This window comes from Lichenostomus cassidix, chromosome 4, assembly GCF_008360975.1.
Source record: "Lichenostomus cassidix isolate B80296 chromosome 4, HeHo_3.0, whole genome shotgun sequence".
Classification (NCBI taxonomy): Eukaryota; Metazoa; Chordata; class Aves; order Passeriformes; family Meliphagidae; genus Lichenostomus; species Lichenostomus cassidix.
Window position 1 is genome coordinate 7142580 of NC_139484.1, and position 26695 is coordinate 7169274.

Here is a 26695-nt window from a genome sequence, read left to right on the forward strand (position 1 = left end):
CCTGCTTCCCGCTTCTTCACGCAGCAGCCCGGAGAGGCAGCCGTGGGGAGGTGCCCTCTGCCGGGTGGGGAGCTCTGCCGGGGCAGCTGTGAACCGCAGTGCCCCGAGGAGCACATTTGTCCCTGCGGTGTTCACGCACCGCTCAGGAACTCAGCCACCGGGGCGAGGAGGGGTGATGGCCGGGTTTATTGCTCCGGGAGAAGGGCAGAGCAAGGAGCACGGAGCCAGCCGACAGACGTGTGCCTGCAATAACCCGGCGTATCTCCGAAGCCGCTGCCCAGGGAAACTCGGGGAAGCCGTGGTTGCCCGATCCCTGGAAGTGTTCAAAGCCAGGCTAGACGGGGCTTGGAGCAACCCGGGCAAGTAGAGGGTGTCCTTGCCCATGGCAGGCGGGTGCAATGAGGTGGTATCCAAGCCCCTTCGAACACGAACGGTTGTCGTGTTCTGTGATTCTGGGACATCCCGCCCCGCTCCGCTCCGCCTGCTGCGCTGACGCGACTCCACGTCCGCGCCCCCAGCTCCACCGCCCATAAAGCGGGCGGCGCGGCAGGCGGCTCCTCATGGAGCGCTGTGCGTCGCCGGCACCTGCTGTGATACGGCGAGTCCTTCCCACGTTCCCTCAGTGTCTGTGTCGCCACCCGCCCCGGGACGGACGATGCGCGCCGTGGTGCTGATGGCCGCGCTGGCCGTGCTGGCAGGTGCGTGCGGGGACGGGACGGGACGGGACGGGAAAGGAAGGGAAGGGAAGGGATGGGATGGGATGGAATGGGAGAGATCGGGACTCGGGGGAGCCCGCGCTCGCGCCTGGGGGAAGCGGGGGCGGGGGGGGGGCTCGCGCTCGAGTGGGGCTCGCGCCTGAGGGGAGCTCGCGCCTGAGGGGAGCTCGCGCCTGAGGGGAGCTCGCGCCTGAGGGGAGCTCGCGCGCGGCAGCCGATGGCGCGAAGGCGCTGAGGCGAGTGAGAGACCCCGCGGACAGTGAGGGACCCCGCTGCGAGTGAGGGACCCCGCGGACAGTGAGGGACCCCGCGGACAGTGAGGGACCCCGCGGAGAGTGAGGGACCCCGCGGAGAGTGAGGGACCCCGCGGAAGTGAGGGACCCCGCTGCGAGTGAGGGACCCCGCTGCGAGTGAGGGACCCCGCGGACAGTGAGAGACCCCGCGGACAGTGAGGGACCCCGCGGAGAGTGAGGGACCCCGCGGAGAGTGAGGGACCCCGCGGAGAGTGAGGGACCCCGCGGACAGTGAGGGACCCCGCGGAAGTGAGGGACCCCGCTGCGAGTGAGGGACCCCGCGGACAGTGAGGGACCCCGCGGACAGCGAGGGACCCCGCGTTGCCGCGCTCGGCGGCGGCCCCTCTGCCCCCTTCTCACGGCGCCGTTTGCCCGCCCTCACAGCCAACCATGCGGCCGCCGGGTCCTCTCCCAACGCCACGGAGCTGCAGCGGCACGGGGAGCCCGGGAGCCGCGAGGGAGAGCCCGTGCCGGCTCCCGACTACGAGGAGGATGAGGAGGAGTACGAGGAGGCGCCACCCGTCCACCAGTACATCGTGGACGACTTGATCCGAGGTGAGTCGGCGGCGCCGGGGCCGGGATCTCGCAACTTGTGAGCCCCAATTTACGCCTTTTCTCCCTTGTAAACGCTGCTATGCTTAGCTCGTGGAGTATGGAGCAAAAACGTGCTTGTGCTTGAAGCTGCTGCTTTAGAAATAGCTGTCAGGGGTGGAAACCTAGCATGAGTGTGCCCAGGGTGTGTGGAAGCTGCAGGTTAGCTGGTAACTTGCCGTGTAGCTTTATCTCCTGATAAAGCTGACAGGCGGGCTGTGGTCAGGTGCCAACTACCTGCTTAGTGTAGAAGCACCAGTGGCATTTATAGGTGCTGTTTGGCCCTAGAGGTTTGTTTTATATCACGTTGTCTGTCTTGCTCCAAGAATTTTCTGGGTATTTTCTGATGGTGGCTTATTTGGGTTGGAGTCAACTGAAATTTCCTGGGAAAGCAGACATTTAAACCTCTTAAATGGCCACAGGAAAGTTTGTTAAACATCTTTAGGGCAATGCTTCACTGTCAATAGCTGCTGTGTGTATTTATTGTAATTTGCCCACTTGATGAGCTGTGAGGAGATCTGAGCCGTCCGCCTGACTGTGGGAATAGGAGTATTTTGTTGGTTCTGGGCTAAGTGCAGTTGCAATACAAGCCAGGTATCTACAAGTGATTTGAACCTCAGTAGGTGTGAGTAGGCTGGTCCTGTTGCTTCCAGGGTGGATCTGACTACTGATTTTCCCTCAGAAACACCCTGCAACTTGAATGTGACTAAAGAACCTCTTAAGTGAAGTGGGACCACGCTCTATGTGGTCACTTGAGGGAATTTGTGGATTTTTGCTTAAGTTCTCCATGAAGATCTCCAGGGGAAACGCGCCTGTTGGTGTTATCAAGCTGTTCAGCCTGTAAAACTACTGGCTTGGTGACTTAAGTGTTGCCTTAACTGCACAGAAACCAGACTTGGTTTGTAGACCAGCTCTTCTGCTTGGCATGAGGTTTATCTGTGGCTAAACCTTGAAGCTGCTATGATTCAGCTGTGGATGGCTTTCCTGGCCGTGCAGCCTGTAGACAGGGACACAGAGATGAAGCTGACAAGCTGAGCCTGGGAGAGGGAGGGAGGAAGGGAAGCGGCCTCAATTATGAAAGCGCGAACCTAAATATCAAGTCAGACGGGACAGAACAGGGGCCTTTGACTGTCAGGAGTGAGCTCACACTTCCAGGCACAGGAAACCTTGCTGCAGGAACCTCGTTTACATATTAATATAGCTTATACCATTTTCATCAGACTTCTGGTTGCTGAAGGCATTTTTGCTTTTAAGCAACTTCAAGCCAGGCTTGTTGCTCTAGAAGTTAAAATGATCAGCTGTCTAGACAACAGTGAACTACACCTTGTTTCTTTGTACGGGCTCTCGGCACCAGAAATACAGGGTTAGGAAGTAGTTAGATCCAGTTGTGCCCTATTGTGGTGATTGCCTGTGTGCATAGTGCTCTGGGTAAAATATTAATCATCCAGAAATTATTTTCATTAGGTCTGCAGAGCACAAGAGCAAAATTGAAGCTTCTCGTAAATAGCTCTGCCATTTCTTGAGGCCTGTTTAAATCCGCTGGGTAACTGTTACTCCTGAGCAGCAGTGTTGCACTGAGGGCTGGTGTTACAGCTAGCAGTGCAGTGGGTGGGTTCTTCCAAAAAACATCCTTTTGCCAAGTTAGTCCAAATCAGCGCTATTGAACTGTGACGGCTGCATGGGGCAACTCTGGAGCTTCTGACCCTTTGTCAGTGTCTGGTTTGTTCTCCTCAGCGAAAGGAACATGATTGCCCTTGCTTAAATCCAAGGGCTACTAAGTCACCAGGATTTTAAACCACACTCTTCTAGAGGTTTGTCTTAATTGAGATAATGAGGGCAGCAGTAAGTGGCAGAATAAATAGCCTGACTCTCACGGACTCTTGCCTTCACTCCGTCCCTGCGCTCAGCATCTCTCACAAAGTAGGAGAACTGGAAAGGAACTCTCTCCTGCTGAAGACAGCACTGCAGGTTGTTTAGGAGAAACAAGTGTGCCAACCGGGATAGCAAGCTGCTTTGCCTCAGCAAGCGCCCCGGACTATCTAGCAAGTTACAATGCCTTTCATCACTGATGCAAATGGAGAGTTTAGAGCCATGGAGCTATTAGCCTTGTATCTGAGTCCATATAAAACTAGAGGATGGCTTGGCTCAGTATGAGTTCTCTGTTCTTTACAGGCCTTTGCTTGTCGCTGTGCTGTTGCACTCAAGTATCTTATGCTGTGAAATGCTGCAGTCCTGCATCTCTGCTGCTCTTCATCTTTGGTGGCTCTTGGCTCATCTGCTCCTACTGCCTCTGCTCTGCATGGCACAGGGCTTAAGGGTAGCAGAGCTGTGCTTTAATGAGCCGCTGAGCTTGCTGCCTTTGTGTTGGGTGTGAGATGCCCAGCAGAATTCTCACTTGCATCCTGTGCTCCCTGATCACAGATTCTCCTGCAGTGATGGTCCTACTCACTCTCACCAAATTCTTTAATTCAATTGTCTCAGAATCGTGCTTTCTAGCACTTCTATACCAAGTCATCGTGTCCTTTTTTCAGTTGAACCTGTGGTTAAACCCAAGCCAACAAAGAGGGGGGGAGAGAAGAATGCTGGCAAATCAAGACGGAAGAAAAACAAAGGGAAAAACAAGAAGAAAGGGACTCCCTGTGAAATGGAATACAAAAACTTTTGCATCCATGGAGAATGCATATACCTAGAACATCTCCAGATGGTGACCTGCAAGTAAGTTACTTGTACCTTGTGAGTTAGGTGTGATTGCCATGAGCCAGTGGCATATGAGGGCTCAGAGGAAAAATCAGTGTCAACTTGGCATAAATCCATCTCCTGCTGTATTTTGACTGAGAATTTTTCTGCCATGTAAATTAAGTGATGATGGAATCTGAGATGCATAACAAGCCACTGAACTCATCAGTTGGTCATAAACTCAAACCAAAAGAATGAAAAGGCGTGTCTTTCTGGAACATCACACCCAAACTAATCTCAACTTGTTGAAATGCTGACAAACCTTGTGCTAGAGCAGTGACTGCATTTCATGAACACGCTCTGAAGTGAGCATCTTGAGATTCATGGGAAACTCAGAAGATGTCTAAGTCAGGTCTGAATATGTGTGGGTGTCCTTGGCTCCAGACAGCACAAGAGCTGATAAGAACTTGTGTTAATATTTACTTGCAGGTGTCATCAGGATTTTTTTGGTGAGCGCTGTGGTGAACAGTTCATGAAGACTCAAAGGAAGAATGATGTGGCAGACTACTCAAAGACTGTGTTGGTGGTGGTAGCTGTCCTGCTCTCAAGCATCAGCTTCATTACTGTACTTATCATTGTGATAGTGCAGTAAGTATTGTCCTCTTTGGTGTTTGTCTTCCTTAAGTGCGAGCGCCCAATAACCCCAGAATGTGCATGGCTCATCTGAATTACCTTTGTGAAAAGCATCCAGAAAGGATGAGTTCTTATCCCAGCTTGGATGTATCTGGAGGGTAGAAGCAAGGTCTGTGACCCTGACATTGTAAACCAAGAGCCTTTCTGCTCTTGCTATAACCAGGATAGTTAGATTGCTGCAGAACAGCAGCAGGAAGCTCAGGAGGAGCATTAATGTTGACATAGCAGTGCTTTCCCTAATCCTTGTGGAGAAGCCTGAAAGCAGCAGTGTGACAGCCTCATGTGTGGCTGTTATCCAACAGCTGGATGCACAGGTGGAGGGTAGGAAATGGTGCTCTAAGAGTCCATTTATTAATGGATGTTGCTGGGCTTAAATACTTACACTTGAAGGGAAAGCAAATGGGGAGACAAATGCTGGTGGTCCCAAATTCTGGTTGCTGTTAATATGGAGAGAACACTATTTCAGCTGAACCAGCTGTTGCAGTTCAGAGTGGTGGGTCATCAGAATCTGGAGTCCTGTTAATAAATTCAAAGGGCTTTCCTGGGTATGTGTTTCAAACCATATAACAGTTTCAAACCAAACTGAATATTGAAACAGTCCTCCAGTTCTGCCACTTCAGCTCCAGCACTGTAGGGCTTGGGATCTCGTAGAAACTCCAAGGTTCAGTCTAATTTTAGATCTTGATGAAGCACATCAGCTGAATTGGAAACATGTTGTACCCTTTCCTGCAATTCAGGAAACAAGGTGCACGTTTGTCATTTCACTGTTGCTTCATATTTAACTCTGAACTTGAAGAATGCTGGGATGAACACTTGTTCTCTGAACACTGCCTCATTCCTTGCAGCTAGGAGAGATAACCAGTTTGGTAGTGTGCTAAGAGAAAATTATTATTGGTAGTTTCTGAAATGCATTTGCTTTATGTTCTGAACCCCAACAAGCTAGGAGCATGCTAATCTGTACCTTCATCCAGAGAAACTCCTTGGAATAGTTACTAGAAAAAACTGGAGAAACTGGGGGGGAAATCAGTAAGGAGTTTCCTTACTATGTATTCAAGGGTCAGGGGCTAGACTTGAAGCGCTCTGCTGTGGAGAGGAGGAAGGAAGACAGTGTGGTCTCTGCAGCTATAAGCTGAAGCCACTAGGAAATCTGTCACCCAGAAAATCTCCTGGTGCTTGCTCAATCCCAGCAATAAACTCCCTTCATCTTGCTCCCTTATCTGGCTTAAGTCAAGAAGCCCTATCTCTGTGAGGCACAAGTGTCAACATTGAATTCAGGGGTTCCTTGATTTTATCAGCAGATACTGCTTGATGCTGAATGCTTAAAAACTGTCTTGCTTGAAACTCCCTGGTGCTGAGGAGTTGCTTGAGGATTCAAAGAACATGGGTCTAAATGCTGCAGAGGATGTGGAGGCTGGTGACAACAGGATGTATGTCAGGGTCCAAAATGATCTCTAACATGCCGTAATTCCACAGGGTCAGGAAAAAGTGTCCTCAGTATGAAGAGAAAGAAGAAAGGAAAAAACTCCGACAAGAAAACAGAAATGGCCATGTTGGTGTGTAAATGGGGAGAAAGCAGGTATGAACACTGACTTCAAACACCTTTCAGTCCTTCCAGGCTCTATGGGAATTGCATGCTTGCTTCACTAAGCTAGTGTTTGCTTTTAACACTCCAAGTGCCTTGAAACACATAGGTTACATGTGAGCAGCTGGCTTGGCTTTCTGGTTTCTCAAAACCACTGGAGTTGTACAAGTTGTCCAACAGCTCTATTAAGTTTCTGGCTATCAATTGAGGATGGGAAGCTGTACTGAGATAAGTGGTGCTAAGAAGAAAAAGTTGTGAATATCTGGGCAGAGGCAGGTTTAGTGCAGGAAACAGTGGTAGACTTCAGTCATGGAAGATGGTGCCCACAGCATCATCACCTTTTAGAAGAAAAGTACGGAGCATTTTCATGTCTTTCCTGCAAGGAGAGTTTCAGGAAGTTGCTGGTGCTAAGAAGCTGCAGACCAAGACGAAACTGCCAATTCTGTGAGCACTGGAGATAGATAGCCTCTATCTAACAGTGAAGTTTCATACTGTCATAGCTAGCAACTGAGGTCCAAAGCTGCTTGGCCTATCTGGATTGCTTCTAGGAGTGATGTAGTGGATTTTACTGAGCACGCAAGTTGGTCTCTTCTGAGGCCAAGTGTACCTAACAGGAGACTCAAGAACCCTTACTGAACAGGAGTTACACTACAAGCTGAGGAGGAAACCATAAAAGATAGTCCTGAAAAGTTCCAGGAGAACTGTGAAGTTTTGCTTTGCCACATGTCAGCTATAGACATTTTTCAGCTTTGTTGAATAACAGTTGGAGGGTTTTGCTCAAAGCTGACTTGAAGCTAAAGAGTATCTGGCAGAGTGTCCTCAGGTGTGTGCACATCCTTAACCTACCTGCTTTGCACGTAGGTTTGCCATGGTGCTAGCACAGGGTGCTTATGTCTCAGATGGTGATTAATGTGCCTGGTCTGCCCCTTACAGAACAATTCTGAAGTGGCCATTGCCAAGCTGCAGGGTACCTCTGGCTACCTGACACATCCACCTGGACACTGTGGGCTGGAGCTGTTGCCACTAAGCCCTGATTCATCAAGACAGAGGCTGCTGCAAAGAGATGTCAACAGGCCACTTGCTGCTGAATCACTTGCTGGGGAGACCAGTTATCACTGCATCTTGGCACAACAATGTGGAAGGAGCTGGCTCTGTGGGGGGACAGGACCTGCTGTCAAGACCTGCTAGAGACTACTGCTACTGAGCCTTCTCTATCTGTGCTGGAGCTCCAGTCTCTCCTGTTGTGTGGATGGACTTTGTTCTCTTAGCAAGTCTCCTTTGGCAGCACTAACTCTAAGAGGGAGAACGTGTTGCCGCTTTCAGAATGGAGGGGAGAAAATTCCCCTCCCTCTACCAAAGTGAAATAGGGAAGAGGTTGGGATGGCTTCTCTCCCTAGACCTCAGTGGATGAAAAACTTAGTTCTGTTGTCACTGTGCTCCCTGTCCATACTGGCTTCCAAGAGCTTCATCTCTAGTTGTGACTTGCAGGGCGTTGGTGACAGATCTTTGTCAGCCACGCCTGGGTTCTGTTACTGTGTGTGTGGAAGTAATCCCTCCGAGTTCTGTAGGACTCGTGGTGTGAGTGGAGCTATCAATTTGCATGTGTGCTAGTCCAAGTTAAAATTAGTCTTCTCAGGATGCTGAGACACTAGATCCAAGACCTGAAGCTTTGTATCTGAAGGAAAAGATCCATGCTCGAACCAACTGATAAGCCTGGACCCATATATTCTAAACACAAAGCTACTTCTGTTAAACAGATACTTGTTGCTGCTTTAAGCAGTGCTTAAATATAAAGCCCTTCACATGAGATCCCATCAGTTGAACTTGACCAAAAACCTGTTCCTTTGAAGAATTAAATTCAGGCACTGATGCTTTGCAAGCAGTCGTCTCTTGTGCTCTACCTTCAGGTGTGAAGAACTCATCTTACCTCAATCTTTTTTGACCTGAGTGTCCTTGGTTTCTTAACTATCCATGCAGTCTTGAGCACAGAGTATTATTTGAGTTCAGTTTCTTCTTGGAAGGGTGATTGTGTTCTGTATAAACAGAGCAGAATTCTTCTGGTAGCAGAGAAACAGCATTAATTGTCAAGTTGTATCTGTAAATGTGTAAATATTTATTACTGTATTTAATATTTAATGTTTCCATAACAGACTTATTTATTTTATAATTAAACTTTTTACATAACCTAATCATGGTAAGATTTTTTTTTTGCTCTCAGGAGTACCTGTAAACACTTGAAATTAGAGCTTGGTTTCACCTCAAAGCAGGAATTTCAACACTTGGGTGCACAAAGTACTGCTGTGAAGAACTGCAGCTGTGTGTCAAGTTACGGGCTTGGTGCTCTCACAAGAGTGCAAGCTGTTTGTAAACAAAATATACAAATGCAAGTACCTGTTTGGTAGGAAATCCATTTCATTCAGTGACAAGGGAGCTTCTAGTTACTGAATTAGGGAGAGGCTAAGTGAGCCATCTCATTGGAAGTGAAATTTCAAACTGAAATTTGAGCAAATGTGTAGCCCTTTCCGCTTGAGTCAAGAGTTGGAATACTGAATGGGGAAAGCATTGCATCTTTGTGCAGTCACAAAGAATTTGGACAGCAGCTTGAAACCTGGTCTTAAACAAATCAGAAAAGCACCACAGCATCAGGCCAGTTACTCCCTAAGCAGAAAGGGAGCCTTGTCCTACACTGTCTGCTTGGAATTTCTTTTCTTCCCTGGTAGTTATTGGTCCAGCTGTGTGTTAATGTTCTCTCTAAGCACTGCTAGCAGTGAGCTGGGGTTTAAGTTCAGAGTTGCCTGAAGAAAATGAGTATCAAGGAGGTGAACTTGGCTTTGTAGTCACACTTAAAAAGAAGGGGATAGAGAGCTTTGAGGCCCTTTTCCCTTAAGAATCTTTAAGAGGTGTTGATGGCTGGGGCTTAGCTTGAAGCAGAGCTGAGAAAAAACCCCAGCAATCAGTTTCAATCAGGATCCAGGTTGTATATCTAGTGTAGGGCTAGAGCTTAGTCCTGCCTGGAGTTGCTGAGATGCCTTGGCCTCCTGAGTTGGCCAAGAAGTTCCCAGGCTCTGAGAGCAGCCTGTATGGTATGTAGCTGAGGTACAGGTAAAGTATTGCAACATCTCTTGGGAAGATTGCGAGACTTCATTCCAGGGAACTTGCTTCATTACCAAAGTAAACAGCACTTCTCCAAGTGGCTTTTCCACAGACATTTGCTATTAGAGCTCTGGCAAGAAAAGCTGTTTCTGTCAGTCCTGCCAAGTTTTTTATGCTTTGGAGTAAACAAGCTTGATATCAGTGCTAACCAAGCCATGGCCTAGTGAGACTGGGATGGATTATTGCTCCCTTTTAAAAGCCATTAGACTCTTTCCCAGAAACTTTTCTTTCTCTAGTCTGTACTGGGGGAAGTCCCAAGTTTTCCACTTGTTAGGCTAAACCAGCACTAGTGTAGGAAACTGAGCTGCTCTCCCTCTTCTCTCCCCAGCTTCTAAGCCTGACAGGAGTGAAGCTACCAGTGTAAGTTGTCGATTCCACCTGTTGTGTACTTTTAATACTCTGATTACAGAGCGGACTGGAAGCTATTGCCCAAAAATAAGCAGTTCGGAGTTGGAGAGGCAACAGCGGAGGGCAGACTTCATGGAAGACTTGTTCCTCTCGAAGGATTTAGATTACAGCCAGGTTTTCTGAGAGGTGCCGCCACTCTACTACAGAGAAGACTTGTGCTTTGCATTTGGTCAGTCACATCCAGCACTGCTGTAGCTGCTGCTAGCAGAGCTTTGCTGTCCCTAAGAGATGATACTCTCTCCTGCAGGGCAGGGAACTGCCCGTGTTTGCTCTGGCGGCTTGTTGAGCACTTTGAACTGTTTTCTGTGTTTGAGAAATGTAGTGCAGGGAATTGAGGGCAAATCTCCCTGTCCATGAATGGCAGAGGTAATTATAAATTCAAAACTGATGTATATAAAAAAGTAAAAATTCCTTTCATTATGATTTAATCAATTACAAGTTCTAGTAAGCAGTAATGTGTTTTTTCTACTTGAGCCATGGCCCTGGCTAATAACAGCCTGCTCCCAGCTTCCAAATAGAAGTGTGATGCACAAGCACCATCTAGACCTACAGTGTCCATTGGGTTGGTTGCTTAAAAGAACCCACAACAGATGGGTGGAACTGTGTGTCTGGAAGTCTCTTGCTGTCCAAGGATGCTGTGCTTGTGTGACAAGCAAATCTGATCTGCTGCAGGGCAAGGCCAAAGATAATTTTTATTGTTGATCCTGCACAGCCAGGTCTGCGCTTCAGGATATACATCATCTGGCTTTTGACCTTCTCCCCTCACTGTAGAGTTACCCTGGTTTCATTGAGCATGCCTGGGTTTCTGGTCCCACACCTTGTCAATAAATTATGCCTCCAGATTTTTCTTGACCTTCCATTGACAATATTACTTTGAGAGGAGGGCATCTGTGTCCTTGCCACTTGTAGCTGCTTCAGTTGAGATCTGAGGGAGGCGCGTCATGTTCTTGCACAATTTTCTGCACACAGGGCTGAATTGGCAAGGTATTTTTGATATCGAGATCAGTACCCAGGGATAATGTGATGGTCATGTCTTCTTGCACAATTCCTTCCTCTTTCCTGAACGTTGTGTTCTCCATGACTATTGTAGAAAGAACGATAGCTCATCCCAGTATTATCTCTTGTGCACCTAATGGAGCTTTTGAGTGTTTTGCAGTTGTCCATGCCCAGGGAGCTTCCTGCCTGCTTCTGGACTTGGCTTCCCTCCTGCACACCTCCCAGGATGCCCCTTTTCCCTCAGAGCAGTAGCAGATGTTAGTCTGAATTTACAAAGTTTTTGTTGGTAAATCCAGATGTACATGGACATCTGTAAAGGTGTTTTTACTGTCAGTGACCCCAGATAGATGTGCAGTGGTTTGTTTCACCTGCATTTGAGTTGTTCCAGTTGTTCCACTAACTGGTATAAAGGTTTGAGTCCCTACAAGACTTTGGGTGTTTTTTATAGCAACGTACTTACCTAGCCTGTTAGCGCTACTGATACTTCAATAAACGCCCTGGGCAAGCATGTCTGAAAGCAAGGCTGTGAACTAGGACAGATGCTTGCCTGTCTTTGGAGAGAGTTTCTTGATGCACTAACACTATGTCCCACTTCAGAGAACAATCCTGCACTCGTGAGGCATTTTCTTGGATAGGAAGCCATGGCTTCGTGTCTGTGGTGACTGCTGAATGCAATGAGTGAGCATGTTCAAGGAGCAAGGCCTGCTTGTTGCTGTCACTGTTGGACTCTGTTCACATGAGATGGATCAGTGGACAGAAGGGCCAGACAGTCATTAATAAGCAAACCTAGCTTCCTTCTCATTTTGTGAATAAAGATGTGCATACCTCTCGTTCCTCTACTGGTTACACCTTTCTTGAGCCAGTAATCCTCATTTGCTGCAGGTCTGGCTTTGTCTATGACTCCAGAGTTGCTTAGCCGAGACAGCTACACCTGTGAGTTGCAGAGGGAAAGAGCTATTGTTTGCTTTCTGTAGGCCCACAGCCAAGGAAGCAGGATTTGTGCTTTCTTCAACCAAAGAAGAACTCTGAGGTAGCACATTCTAAGTCCAAAGTAGAGAAACGCTTTCAAAATACATTTTCCTAGTAAAGCAAGGAGTGGGATTTTTTTTAAGAAAGAGCAAGCTTTCACTTATAGGCTCTATGTGTCAGTAGGATACATCTTTTTGCATGTGGTTCAGAAAAATAGCTAATTCTCAGCTCAGCATTTTTTGACTGAAATAATGCAGTCTGTTCTTTTTGCATCTTGGGACAAAAAGCAAAGCTAAATTGTTTGCAAGTCTGATCTAATCCAGAATTTTCAGTGTGTCTTAACCTAGATGTTATACCCTCATTCCAACACCTCGCACCCTAAGTCAGATAATGCCATCATAGCTTCTAACTCCCTTTGGGTTCCTGCCTTTTGATGCTTTGTTACAGACCTTGGAAAATAGTTTCCTTCTTTGGTTGTGATTTTCCTTACACAGCTGCAGTGAATTTGTATTTGGGCATCAGAAGGTTGGATTGGTTCATGGGCGGTGCTGGAAACCTGCTACTCTTCCAGAGGATAAGAAAGTGCTGCTGATGTTTTAGCATCAGTTACATTCTTTTTGCTTAGGGAAGGAAATCTTTTCAGCTCTGCAGGTAACTAGTTAAAAAAAAAAAGTGGAAACAGAAATTACTTTTAAAAGTTTAAAGTGAGGAATATATTTTTAAATGTTTTTATTAGAGCGTCTACAGCTCCTGTCAGTGCAGGGTCATAGCATCTCAGCAAAATCTCAGACTAGCCAAAGTGTTGTCAGGTCTCTCTTCGTCTCCTTGCATTCCTACTGGATTGGTAATGTGAATTGTTGGTGATTGAACAAGAGCTGAGCCTGGTAGCTGTACCAGGTTTTACCTACAAGTCCCCCCTTCTCTTGCATTGTTTGCCCTCACATTTCTAAGTAATGAAATTTTTGTTCAGAAATTATTAAAGGTGCACACAGCAAATACAGGTAAAGAGTTTCAAATGAAACTTCCAAGTGTAATTTGGGTAGGTACAGAGTTAGTGTGGCTCCCATTGATACCTGTCTGCATTGCTTTCAGACCGTATCTGCCTCCCTTGCAGTTAAAAGGCACTTCCCTGTCTTATGCCTGGGGATGATTACTGTTGGGGATAAAAGGCAGACACCTCCTGGGTGGAGCAGAGTGGAGTAAAACCAAACCAGGGCTTAGGGCAACAAACGTTCTGTCAGGTCTCGGTCCCCCTCATTTATGATGAAAGCTTTTGAAACACATGCATTGTAGTGATGTGTGTTAGTCCTGTGAGATGTTCTAGGCAAGCACTATCGCATGTTGCCTGAAAAAGACAGCAGCAGTTGGGGTTTCAGCTGGAAGGAGGAGTTAGATGGAAGGATAGGGTAGCAGGGTCGAGCAAAATGGACCAGAATAAGGACGGGATTTGAACCAATAATTCTCTCTTACCATAGGCATAGCAAGGAATACTAAGGCATATTGAGGCATATTAAGGAATGACTCCTCTGCTGTCTAGGTGCATATCATAGTGCCAGTGCATACCAGTTCCAGGGCCTTTTGTAGGCTCAGCAGGGAGCACCTCTTCCCTTCCTGCACCAGGGGAGAGACTTGAGGGAAAACTGATGCATTGACACATGCTGTGATGGGGATAAAACCAGAAACCATTCACAGACATTTGGGAAGCTTGTGTTAGCAGCAGTAAGAAGAAAAGGATCCCTTTAGCATGGCTGCACACTTATTTTTCTCAGTCAGATTTACAGTCTTATAAGGTTATGAGATATCACATAGAAAAGATATGTTGCCTTTAGCTATGTAGCCGTGCCTTTAAAAGATAAAATTAAGATTTGAAAGAAGGCATGAGGTCCACAGAGAAAAATTCTCATCAGTTTTTCAAACCTCTAGTTAGGTGCACAGAAACATCTGCTGTAGGTGCAAGCTTGGTGATAGTCCCTGCAAAATAACCACCAGTGGAATTTTGTATTTGGGGAGGTCTCTGCAAATGTGAGGGGATTTCTGCTCATAGTGGAAGATATGCAATGACTGCTTTTATGCTTGGTTCTTGGTTTTCTATTACGAAAAAAAAAAAGGAAAAAAGAACATTAGCACTCCTCTTCTGTTCTATGTCCATCCCAGCAACGCAGACTGGAATTGAACTGGTTTTTCTGTGGGCTGACATGATTTACATAAGAAATCACTTACTGCAATGCTAATGAGCAAGCAGTGCAAGACTCAACAATGTGTGTCTGTTAGCAAAACTGTCACAGGAAAAGTTGGTACAGGGGTTGAACAGTGATGGTGGGATGCTTGGTCATCATCAGCCCTGTCTCACCTGGGTCCTAGGAACATCAGCCTCAGTTTTGTCATGGATTTAGTGGGAGCTCAAGGAAAACAGCATGTTCGGAAAATCCCATCTTTTTGCTGGGGTCTGAAAAATTCTGTTTCAAGACACAATGAAAGCATTTCATATTTCCTTTTGTTGAGATTATCTTGGCTTGTGCTAAAAGGAGCTTTCATTCAGAAGGCATCCATGGGTAACTGAGGCCTTGTCAGTGCATCGGGAATAAAGTTTGAACAAGTGACTTGAATTTGCATCTTTTCTCTCTGCTAAAATCCTGTTTCTGGTTTTACCTGGTTCTGACTGTACTTAAACAATGTTCACTGTTAGGCTGCTTCATCTTCAGGATGTGTTTCGTTCCATGCTCTGGTGCAGAGCATGTCACATAAAGTTGTCACTTTATCCTGAGTGTCACTGTTTATCCTCAGCTGTTACTGAATCCTGAGTGGGAATAGGGTGAGTGTTGCTGCTGAAATAACTCTGCTTTTCCGTCTCATGCCAGTGTTGCACAACAGTCTCTAAATGAATCCCACTCATACATCCCAAGTGATTGCATTACAGTTCAACACTATGATTCAACATCCACGGTCTTGCTGGTGCTGGGGAGATGCTCCACAGAATGGTAAATTCACAGCAAAACAAGGCAGCTTGGGTTTTCTTGGGAGGAGCCAGTTAATAACAACACTATCCTCATCAAGTGTTCCCTCCTTTAATGAAGGCTGAAGGCCTTTTGTCCGCTCGCTCAAATTTGATCACAGCCATCCTCTGGGCTCAGCGTGCAAGCCAGTCTGGAGGGAGCTCTTTGGAAAGCAGCCAGCTGGTCTGCCAGGAGGTTGGATCCAGTTGCATCAGCATGGGAGCAGGAATGCTCCCAGGGCTGACAGGACCTGTCCTGACTGGTTTTCCAAAGCTCCTCCCACAAGAGCTCCTGCAAGGACATCCACTTACCTCACCAAAACCTGGGTGATCCAACGATCCTGAAAGTAGAACAGCTGTTACCTGGCAAAAGCAGAGAAGGGATTAACCCTTCTCTGGGCTCCAAAGTTGGAGACAGAGTGAAGTGATAAGTGAAACAGCACAAAAATGCTATCAAGCCACACTGTCTTAACTGTAGGACTATCACAGGCAAACATCTATCAAAACAAGGATGAGCCAGGCCCTTGTTTAGTGGAAGATGAAATCAATTGGTCTGTGCTGATTAACAGCTGATGCTGCAGATAATTTTATGGAAAGCACTCCAGCCTTCCAGAAGGGCTGTCTCGGACTGACTGCTTTGTGCAGGGTTATCAGTGCTTGTGACTTTACTGTGAACTTTTCTATCAGCCATGGTGCTTCAGGGAGGAAACAGCTGTAGCTTTTGGCCTTTTATATGAACATTGTTTTGGTGGGACGCTTTGTGGGAGCTTAAAGTTTTGTGTTTTTTACTTGAACACGTGCATCAGGTCTGAGTATCTACAGTTGCCTGGTACTGTGAGGCACTACCTTCAGGGGCCAGTCCCTGGAGATGCTTAATTACACAAAAGACTGGCTTCTGGCATGGAGGCATGGCCTGGGAGCCTAAAGTTTCACATACTTCTTTGGAGAAAGGACATTTATGGCCCCCAGGATTAGTAGGGAAGGAGGGCCTGGAGTTCAGTGTATGACCTAAATGTTACTATAAAGACTTTGGAAAATAGCAAGACTTAGCTTTATTTCCTCTCCTAATTCTGAGTCATGATTTGGGAGGTCTGTCTGCCGACTGTAGCATGGCTTAAGCTGGGAGACAGACACCATGAGTGAGAAGTCATCTTCATCATCAGAAGATAAGTTTCCAGCTCTCATCCAGGCAGCACGGGAGCAGGATATGGGCTGACATTCCAGCCCAGCTGATCTCGTGTGCTCTGAAGGAAGTAGGACAGGCAGCAGACAAACCCTCAGGCCTATTTATGAAATATTCCTATGCAGTAGCTCCCAAAGTGAAGTGCAGGGAGACTCACAGTTACCGGGGAGAGGGGAGCAGGAAGCAGGGCTTGGGGGGCAGGCTGTTAACTAATGCCACAACCTATGCAAAAAGAAGCCTGACAATTCCTTCTTCACCCCACAACCTTGCTAATGACTACTGGAAAAGCTTTCTCCGATGCAAAGCATCTGGGATGACTTTGTAGCACAGAGAACAGTGATTAAACAGATGGTATCACCCACGAGCACGGCTGAGCACGGCTTGTACATGTCTTGGGGAGAAACAGGATATGCCACACAAGAGAGCACTTTGCATTGGGTTGCTGTGCCCACACACCTTCCGCATGACCTGGCGTGGCGTGTCTGCCTGGCCTCCCAGAGTGCCCTCGCTCACAACCCACAGACAGTGCTGTGCTCACGTGGCTGACTGCAGCACAGAGGCCTGGCTGATGCGACTGGGGCCACTGAGCACTGGGGTACTGGGCAGGAAAGAGCCACTGGAGGTGGCTGGAGGTTTTTTCTGTGCTGCTCTGCCAAGACCGTTTTATCCTGCCTGGAGTGTAACCTCCTGGTATCTCTTGTTCTTCCTTGCTGTGTCTCTCTGAGGGCACTGTGTGTGTGAATAGCTGTTCCCCACAATACATGTGCCCTTCTAAGCCATGTGTTTCCTCAGGAGCCCCAACCCTCTGCTTTCCCTTCCTTAGGAAGCTGAGATTGGTGGTACTTCACACCTTTAATCATCCTTTTCTCAGCAACCCTGTCAGATCCAGGAAATTCACTGTGCCTTCTCAGAGAATCAGCACAGCTAAGTGGGGAATTCATCCCTGGCACAGACAAAAACCTGACAGTTGCAAGACATCCCATGTGCCTCAGGTGTGTTTGCACATCTCTAACTGCTGTGATTCATTCCTGGCCACTGAGAGTTCTTTTAGTGGAACAGCACTGCTCTGATGTCCTGGCCCAGCTGCAGTGGGATGATGATGCCTCTCCAGAACCTCTTACTGTCTCCTTCAGGATAGTGCTCTCTAAGCTATTCCTGGCTTTTTATCCGAAGTGGTGTGCTCTTGGCTATTGTGGTGAGGGGAAGTATGGCTGAGGGTTCCAGAAAGGTACAGGCAGGTCCTGCAGTGTCTGCGGTGTACTTCTCCCTGTGGAGCCTTTCTTGAAGAGATTGAGCAACCAAGACCTCATCACAGTGCAACAGGAGTGCTGTGTGACCTCCTTTCAAAGCTGTAGGAAACCAGCAACAGGGCAATGACCATTGCCTCATGCTTCCATCAAGCCTGCACAGCTCCTCTGGTGCTCATGGAATTTATAACTTCCAGTGGGTAAACCAGCACTACTCTGTCCTCTCTAAGCAATATGAGGCTGATCAACTATTGAGCCTTAAAGGTTTTTCCAACAGAATCAGAAAATACTAGGAGTACAGGAGTTAGTCTGGAGATTTCATCCCGTTCTGCACAGGCTCCCAGAAAGGTTTCTATCCTCCTTTGGCTAGGCAGGAGCCAATTGTCCATTCGTGACGTGCCTTCAATACAGAACTGTTTCTTTTCCACCTCCCAGCTGATGAGGTGTGAGCTGCAGTACACAAAGGGGGCACTGAGCCAGGCCTGGAAAGCCAACCTCCCCGTTCATATTGTCTTCCTGACGCAATCCCACAGCTGCTTCCCAGTGCTGGTGCAACCAAAGCGTGGCTGCCTGGGCTCACTGCTGAGTCTGAGCCATATTAGTTAGAAAATCCCAGCTGTCAGAGTTCAGCCCCCAGAAGACAGAGCCCAGGTGAAGGTCTCAGTGAAGTCTGGCCTGTCTCAGAGGCATCTCCTGCAGCCCCGTAGGATTTTTGGTGAGTCACTGGAAAAGGGGAGGTAAAGAGAATTTGCTCTGAGAAATGCCATGCAGTCATCTATTCCTAGCCTATCGCTGAGGATTTGTTTCTTGCTGTGCTACCAGGACAATGCGTAGAGGCTCTACAACTGGTTCTCACCCATCCACTATTTCAGGATCTAGGTGTATCTACTTAGTAGCAAAAATTTATATAGGTTAATTCCCACACTCCCAAGGAATGAATCATTAAGGGAACAAAGAAAGGTGCCTCCTTTAAAGTATCACTGCCACCTGCATTATGACATACGCCCAGGTTTACCTGTACGTATTTAACCCCTTATCAGAGCAAGTAAGTGACAGTCAGCTCTGGCACTGGCAGCACCTCTGACATGGATGGCAGGAGGAAACACGTTCGTGCACTTGCAAGTGATGTGCAAAATTCAAAAGGAAGCTGAAAAAAACCCCCAAACCCTCATGTAGGATTAATTTAAGTACAACGTTACACCTGGCCAGAGGTATGTCCCACCTCCCACACCCTTTCCAGACATGTTGAGGAGGAGTGATACCCTGCAAAAATGCTTAGCATCTGCTGAAACTGAGCTGGAAAAGTGTCCCTCCCACTCGGAAAGCCTGAAAGCCTTCTTGCTAGTAACTGATGAGCACTTGGGGGAGCGTAGCTGACAGTCCAAGCCAAAGGATGCAGTAGTTTCCCAGTAGAGCAAATTGTTTCCTCCTGAATGCAAGTAAGAACAGCATCCCTTTCAGCTGAGAGCTGCATTTTGGCTCAAGCTGCAAGGGGGAGGAAGGGGATGGCTCTACCTCCTGTGTGTTTTTCCCACTTGGTTGGGTTGTCAGTATACAGTCTGAAAGAGGTGTGCCCCAAGGATGCGAAAGGAGATAAGCCACTGAATTGTATTAGCACATGAAAGAAAAAAACGGTGGGAGCTTCCAAAGGATGGCAAAGGTTCAAAACTTGCTCACAGAAGCACATACTTGTGGATGATTACTACAGCACACTCCTCCAGCTGGAGGTGTGGCTACATAGCATGAGATGAGAACAGAGCAGAAAGTGAGTAATGCCAGTGCCATTCTTAGTAAGGAATCCTATTTTTAGTACAGATTGGCTTGGAATATAAGTGGCTTTAAAATCAAAGAGCCAGTGAAAGGAGAACTCCAGTAAAGGCACTGACTGCAAAGATCAAAGTATAGCTTCCCTCTAAAGATGACCCTGAGACACACAATTGCAGACACTGAATGGTGGAGGCTCTTTGGTCCAGTGCTCTGTACTGGTGCTGTCCCATTCCCCTTCCTTTCAGGCACCATTAGAGGCAGGATCCTGGGCTTTTCCTTTGGCCCCTGCACTCTGCAATCCAGTAAAGTACTGTTCTTCCAAGGGACTCCAGCACTCAAATGAGAGCCACATAAATAAAACAGGTACTGTCTCTCCCAGTGACTCAGAAATGGATAGTTTGGCTGATGGTCTGTCTGTGTGTTGCATACATGGCTGTGATTTCTGAAGAACTAATGCCCTGACTCACCTGTAGGACATCTAGAAATCCTGGGCAAATATCCAGAGGCCTCAAATTCTATATGGACACAGTTTTCTAGCAGAAGAGGAGGAACAAACTATGGAAACCCTGGGAATCAGTGGGACCTACTGTGTCCTGCACTAGCCACTCTGACTGTCATTTTGCTTCAGTTAACATAGAGGTGACTTTTCCTCTTCTGGTTTTTCATAGTCCTTTAGTGTATATAACAAAAAAACCCCCTCTCCATTGTCATACTAGAGCATGTCTGAGATACAGGGCACATTTCAGAATGGCCTTTGCTTCAAGAGCAGCTGTTTGGATATTGAAGGCAGAGGAATCTCAGAGGTGGTTGAGTACCAGTCTGGAAAGTCTGTGGTGGAGAGGGAAGGAGTTTGGATCTTCTTGTTTGGTTTTCCCTTTGCTGTACAATATTAGAGGTACCATTTGGGTTTTCTCCACTCTTCAAATCTTGGGACATGGCACAATGTTAGGAAGTTTAGACAGATGTGGCCGCCACAAGCCCTGTAGGGAGCCCTGAGCTGCACTGCTCAGGGTTAACAGCAAGGACCCCAAGTGACCTCCCTGCTGTCAGCACACACAGCTGCAGGAGATACCAAAGTTCACGTGAGAAGGTTCAGGTATGTGAAACAATGGGTGTGATCTGAAGGCTTCTGTGCTTGTTTTAGAGGTAAAGAAAAACAGTTTAACACTTGGGTTGTTTTTATTTGATTAACATATAATCTCACATGGGGAGACTGCGGGGGAAATTCTGCCCTAGGATCAGCAGTGAGGGTTATTGGTAAAGTACCTGGCTGCTGGTCTGACTATGATTACAGGTGAGAGGTTTTTTGGGGAGCATGCTGCTTTTCCTTCATCTGATCTCAATAGCTGTCTAACAGATCTGTGAAGTTAGTCCAGGAAAAAAGAAATATTGTGGTACGGTGTCATTTCAGTCTCTTCAATACAAAAATCTTGTATTTCTTCTTAAAATGATCATTCAGTTTTTAAATTTTGTTATTTTTCATTCCTTATAAAATGATTTAAAAAATCACTCACAGAGAGTTATTATTCTGAATGAAAGATGACTTTTTCTTTGACCTGGTGTTTTGTGTTTGGGAGTATTTTCACTTGGATAAGGTCACACAAGAATATCCACTGGAAGGTGTGAGTTCTCCACACTGCCCAGTGGGGACAGGGCACAAAGTATGCATGCTCAGGTACTTGCCCACTCGTTCACTCTATTCTGCTGAAGAATATTCTCTTCTATTCTCTATTACTGAAGATATCTTTGTTTACAGTAAGGTGACTTAGGTGCATGGCTTTGTCCCTGCTGCTTGCCCACGCAAACACACCTCAAAGTACAACACAAGTGACTGTAAATAGTTTGGGATCCTTTGAGGCAAAATACGGGTGCAGCATAACCACATCGTTTGGTCCAAGTTTCACAGATGACAGCAGAAGTCCTACTGAAATCTACAGTTGGTTTTCCAAAGCCAGGAGCACACCCTGAAGTCACTAACTGTGGTGTTTCTCCACTGATCTCCACAGGGCAGAGTTGGGCCCATGCTGAAGACTTCTGAAAATGCTGCTCTGCAGTTGTGGATCTGGTCCTGTCACCTCCTGTGAACTCACTGATGTCTCACCACTGTAAGAGACAGCAAGATCTGGCAGCTCTGCTCACCTCCAGTGTAAGCGCTTAACAGATACCCATTGGGAACTAAATATACATCACAACTCTTCAAGAGGCCAGTGCCCTTAGTAACAAATATTGTCACCATGTCATGAAGTTCTTGTTTTCTGTTGGGGAGCCAGGAAGGTACAGGTAGATAACTGCACTCATGTTCAGGTTTACCTGGGCACTTTGCAGCCCACTGAGTCCTCATGTTTGTTTGTTCTTTGTTTTCCCTGTGATTGTGTCTGTGTGCAAATCCCTGGGGTTTTAAGATGTACTCCAGGAATGTGGTGAGAGGAGCAAGCCGTGCTGGGAGGGCAGAAGTTTGCAATGGGCTCTTGGTTTCAGCAGGAGACAGCGAAGAATTGCCATGAGTCTGGGTGTGGAGGAAACATGTTAAGATTCTGAGCCAGGGCTGGGTGCCACTGAAAAGCAGGGAAAGCAGGAGTAGAGTTGGCAGGGTCTTGGTGAAGCCACCCTGACAATTATATCTGAGGTAGAGCAATAATAAGCTCTGTAAAGCCAGCCTACAGAAAAGGAGTATGGCAGTGGAGAGGTGGAGACTGCAGAGATGGGCAGAGCTAGGAACGATACCTCTGCCTGCCCGTGCAAGGCTGCTCTTGTGCAGTCCAGAAGTTGGGCTTTTGTACTGGCTTAAACATGGGAAGTGGAAGGAGAAGGTGTTTTGTGCACCTGCAAGCTCCACCCGTATATGCCAAAGCATTCAGTTGTGCTGGACTAACCTGAATGTGTCAATGTTGTTGAGGTGCTGCCTAACCTTCCTCTGCTCTAAGAGTTGTACTATGCAGCCAGGCTGTTCTTTACTGTGCTGCAGCCAGGCAGCTATGAATGGTCAGAATGCCCTGCAAGAAGGAGATCAAATGCTCTGTGTCAGCCCAGCTACAGGTTGAAATAAGGCCTTGGTCCTGTCATGCAAAACCATTTGATTTGGCTCAAACTAACCCCAAACAAATATTCTGGGAACATTACCATATTGTGAGGCAGGGAAGGAGTTGTTTGACTTCCTTTTCTGCTCTCCCTCCCTTGTCTATTTGCAGGAGAAGGTCTTACTCAGAAGAAAGGAATGAGGAAAGTGCAAGACATGATCTCCTGATATAAATTACAGGGCCCATCCTATAGAAAGACTCACGCTTTTCCATCAGGGAGGTTGTGTGGGTCTTGGAAGAATAAGATGAGTTAATAATTGTGGCTGGGGCTAGGCAAAGAATGAGCTGTGAAACCCCTAGCCCCTTTCCACATGACTGGGAAGAACTCAAAACTTTTCACAAGTTATTGAAAAATGTTGTGAAGTGAGAGGCCATTCAGAATGTGGGTGATGGAGCAGGCACCCTGTGGAATCCTATTTCAATGCAGGTCTGTGTACAGGAATTTGGCCTAGCTGGGCTGTGCAGGGACACATTGCTAAAGTTACACACAAGTAACATGTGGGTTTTGTTGCTATTTTACTTCCCCAAGCCCAGTAGGTTCTGCACTGGCCAAGGACTCTGCAGTTGTCCAGGTTTTGGGTTATTTTCTCTTTCTGAATCTGAAATCTGTCTGCAAGGGAATTCCAATTAGTATCGCCTCTGTATCTCGGGATGCTTACATGCACTCTCCCACACGTGCCTGCAGACATGACTTGTCTGTGTGATAGGCTGAACCTGGGGATGGAAAGGCCCTGTGTGCCCCAAACAACCTGGACACCTTCCTGCCCTCTCATGGTTCTGCTCTTCTGCCATGATGCTGGCCCTTGCTTACAGAGAGAGAGCAGGTAGGTGCATGGGGACTGGCTGGCCTCACCCCTCCAGAACAGCCCCCAGAAGCCACACAGAGCTGTTGCTACCTCCAGTGAACAAAGTCAGGAACAGGTCCCTTGGTTCCTTTATCCTTTATCCTGTCTTTACTGAGATATTTCAGGCATGCATGATATAATGACAGTGTGCTGTGGCCCAAAGGTGTGGTGGAAAATCTGGTTAAGCACGCTGGCTGAGCTGCTCTGTGGATCCTCAGCTGGGACATGCTGTAAGGCACAGCTCAGCACTGTTAACACAGGAAAGACAAGAGCTACTCCTCTCTCACTTCAGCCTGAAGAAACTGCATTTTTCCATTTTGATTTTTCCCATCAGCTCTTGCATCACTATGTAAGTGCTTGCCTGTGTGTTTGTATTTCTAGCTGTTAGGTGCTATCTCATATTTTTACTATTATCATCTCTTGAAGACCCATTTATACAGATCCACTTGTCTCCTTCAGATACAGCTTTTGGAGACAAGTCACTGCCTCTCAGCTGCACTGCCTCTCTAGACTCAGACTGCTGTGTCTCACTTACCTCACCTTGCCACACTTCAGTGCAAGTCAAGTCAATATTAAGCTAGGTTTTCCCACAGCAGTACACTGGTTTATGACCACTGCTTGCCTCCTTGTTATCCTCTCGGACCCAAGGCACCTGACCACAGCAGTCATAAGGTCCCCAAAACCTTGTGTTCCCATGCTGTACCTTGCAGAGGGACTGGCAGTGCACAGTAGGAAATGCTGCCCTCCAAGGTGTATTAGGGATGATGGAGTTCCAAGAGGGGAATGAGGACTTGCTATGTTATTCAATTAAAGCAAGGTCCAGTAAGCAAATCCAGCAGCTTAGTTTGCTCTGTTGCTTAAACATTCAGAAAGGAAAAAAGTTTCTTTGCCCAAACTTATCAATTTATGATTTTCTTGGAAGTCTGGAAACTTGTGAATCTGCAGAAACTGCATTTGCAATGACAGCTGCAAAAACTTAAGGATTTTACATACATAATCACTAAGAATTTTTGAACAAAGGAGAATAAGGGTGACAGAGAGCAGCCGAATGTTACACCCCTCTTGCCTTGCCATCTGACCTGGTGACGCTGATGTTTCCTTTCGTAATGACTGCAAGTCCAGTGTGGTTTGGTGTTTGATTTGGGCCAGGGAGCAAGGCCAGCTGTGCCAGAGACACACCTGCCCCCTTTCCTGCTCCCTGCCCTCTGCTGTCTGGCAGCTGGGGGCTCGTTCCCGGGGGGCATGGCGGAGGCGCATGGCATCCCCGCAGACAGGGCTGTGTGGGGAGATCAGAGTGACTCAGATAAAGATCACAGATATAGCTGACTCCATTAGCTTGCTTAGGCTTCTTCTAAAGATTGCTGGGTCTCTGTGGCTGAGTGTTTTTAGGCTGCACCACTATCTGGGAGTGAGAAATCCAAGCATCCTCTCTCCTGGGACTTCAGAGGAGTGCTTCTTGTTCACGCTTGTGATTTTCCATGAGCAAAAATCTTCTGGAGGAGGGGAAATGCAACTGCCAGGTCCACTGTCTAGCATGGGTTTTATTATTCCTTTCAGCTTCCTTGTTGCCTCAGTTTCTGTGCCTGTAAAATGAGATTAATCATCTTTGTCCTGTAGCTCTTTCCTGGAAGAGGAAAAGGATGAGAATGCAGAGAGGCATTGGTGCTGGAGTAACACACCTGTGTGCAGCAAGGATGCTGTTACTCACAGAGGCTGTACTGAGAAACAGAGTAGATTCCCTGTGCTACCAGGTGCTGGTTTCATATACATATCCTTAGAACTGCCCTTTTTGCTCTCTTGCCTTGGGAAGACTGTCTCCCCCTCTGTAAACACACCTAAGTGCTTGCTCAGGGGAAAATGGTCCACATCAGCTTTCCTTACTATGTGATCTTTCTTCTAATAGGCCATAATATTTCTTTGCCTTCATCTTCTTGAGCTCTCAGGGCTCTTCCCACCTGAGCACTGTGAGCTGTTCATTGCAAAAGTGTTCATGCCCTTTATCCTGGCATGTCTTTACTTAAGCTGTCAGAGTGAACATGTGCATGGATGACAAGAAAAGGGAAATACAATACCCAAGCCAGCAAAGGAGGCTTGAAGGAGGACAAATGGCCCCACTTGCTGTAATTCTGAACGCACACAGGCTGATCTGTGTTAGGGCAGCATTACCTGGTACTGGGAATCAAATTTTATTTGCATTCTCCTTTGCAGGCAGAGTACATGCACACCAAAGGCAAGCCTCAGGAGGCCTCAGTAAACCCTGTTTTAATCAAAGGGCTTTGGCTCAGGCCTGGCTGCAGCATGTGACAGGGACTTAGAGCAGCAAAGGCCGCGGCCAGCTGCACTGTGCACAGCCCCAAGATTTGCCTGTACTTGTACCTGGGCAGAAGTTTCTGCTAATGTGAGCAGCAGGGAGGTGATTAGTGACACCAGCCTTTGGCTAGAGTACAGTAGAACAAAACATGAGGGTCTTCATATGGAGTATATGCAAACAGAGACATTTTCCTTAGCTCAGGAATTTGGAGCTAGGAATGTGCTTTTAAATCACCCACTCAGTACAAACTCAGCAACTTCAGCTATAAAAACTTGGTAGAGAACTCTGAAACTGTGGCATAAATCTTAGAAATTCATGTGTGTAATGATTATAGGAGTGGCTAGATTGATGGACATCTGTTCCTATGTATTCCTTTCTGGAAGTCACAATCCTCCCGTCATGACAACCATTTCCATAGCACTGCATAAATGAGAGTTCATAGATTCATGTTAAAAGGGAAGAGTATGAGCACACAGGCTTTTTACAACTAATCCTGTGAAACAAGCCCTCTGAGCAACCACCAGGAGAACAGGCATGCAGAAGGGTGGTTTTGCATTCAGGAGCTGGAATCGTAGCTTAGGAGCAGATAAATTCTGATATATTGAGATATCTTTTCAGATATATTGAGGCTTTTGTGGGTCTGCCAAGCCAGATCATTGAAGTTACTCTCTAACCACATACTCGTATTGTAGTGCTGATGATCTAGATATTTCAGGCACAGGAGCTGTTCAGAAAAAGATCTCATTTTGGATGGGTTTCTTTTAGCTGAAATTTCACTGAGGGAACAATTTAGAGGTGACTCCATCTCACCTAAGTGTTCATCCAATGCCCAGGTATGAGACAAGGGGAAGACCCATGTGCTGCTTGTGACAAGAGTTTCATTGTGTTATTTACATACAGATGGCCAGACACAGGAACTCTTCTGTTGTTTAATGCTAAACTTTGTGTCACTGCTTCCTCTTTGTCTCTGATCTTTACTAGGCTTAGCAATCATCATAAAATCCCAGAATGGTTTGGGCTGGAAGGGACCTTGAAGACCATCCAGTTCCAACCCCCTGCCATGGACAGGGACACTCCCTCTTGTCCTGTCACTCCACACTCTTATCCAAAGTCCCTTTTCTCCTCTCTTGGAGCACTTTTAGGTACTGGTAAGTTCTGGAAGGTTTCCCTGCAGACTTAAAATCTGTATCACTAAG

At 47.0% G+C, this 26695-nt stretch overlaps 1 protein-coding gene across 2 annotated transcripts; it reads left to right on the plus strand.

The window, feature by feature from the left end:
* Positions 1 to 535: 535 nt before the first annotated feature.
* AREG (amphiregulin) lies at positions 536 to 21420 on the plus strand. 2 transcript variants are annotated; one of them, XM_085057707.1, is made up of 6 exons: positions 536 to 698; positions 1394 to 1564; positions 4132 to 4315; positions 4766 to 4924; positions 6443 to 6545; positions 21273 to 21420. In XM_085057707.1, the coding sequence occupies exons 1-5, from the start codon at positions 656 to 658 to the stop codon at positions 6528 to 6530; spliced, it is 645 nt and encodes a 214-aa protein (XP_084913833.1). In that variant the 5' UTR covers positions 536 to 655; the 3' UTR covers positions 6531 to 6545; positions 21273 to 21420. The 2 variants fall into 2 exon arrangements, with proteins under 2 accessions (XP_084913833.1, XP_084913834.1); XM_085057708.1 differs by lacking the exon at positions 21273 to 21420 and adding an exon at positions 7485 to 8740 and having other exon boundaries at positions 540 to 698.
* Positions 21421 to 26695: the final 5275 nt, after the last annotated feature.

Coding starts and splice junctions, on each gene's coding strand:
- AREG (XM_085057707.1), top strand. CDS start 656: ATGCGCGCCGTGGTGCTGATGGCCGCGCTGGCCGTGCTGGCAG. Junction 4,316..4,765: donor CTCCAGATGGTGACCTGCAA/GTAAGTTACTTG, acceptor ATTTACTTGCAG/GTGTCATCAGGATTTTTTTG. Junction 4,925..6,442: donor CTTATCATTGTGATAGTGCA/GTAAGTATTGTC, acceptor GTAATTCCACAG/GGTCAGGAAAAAGTGTCCTC.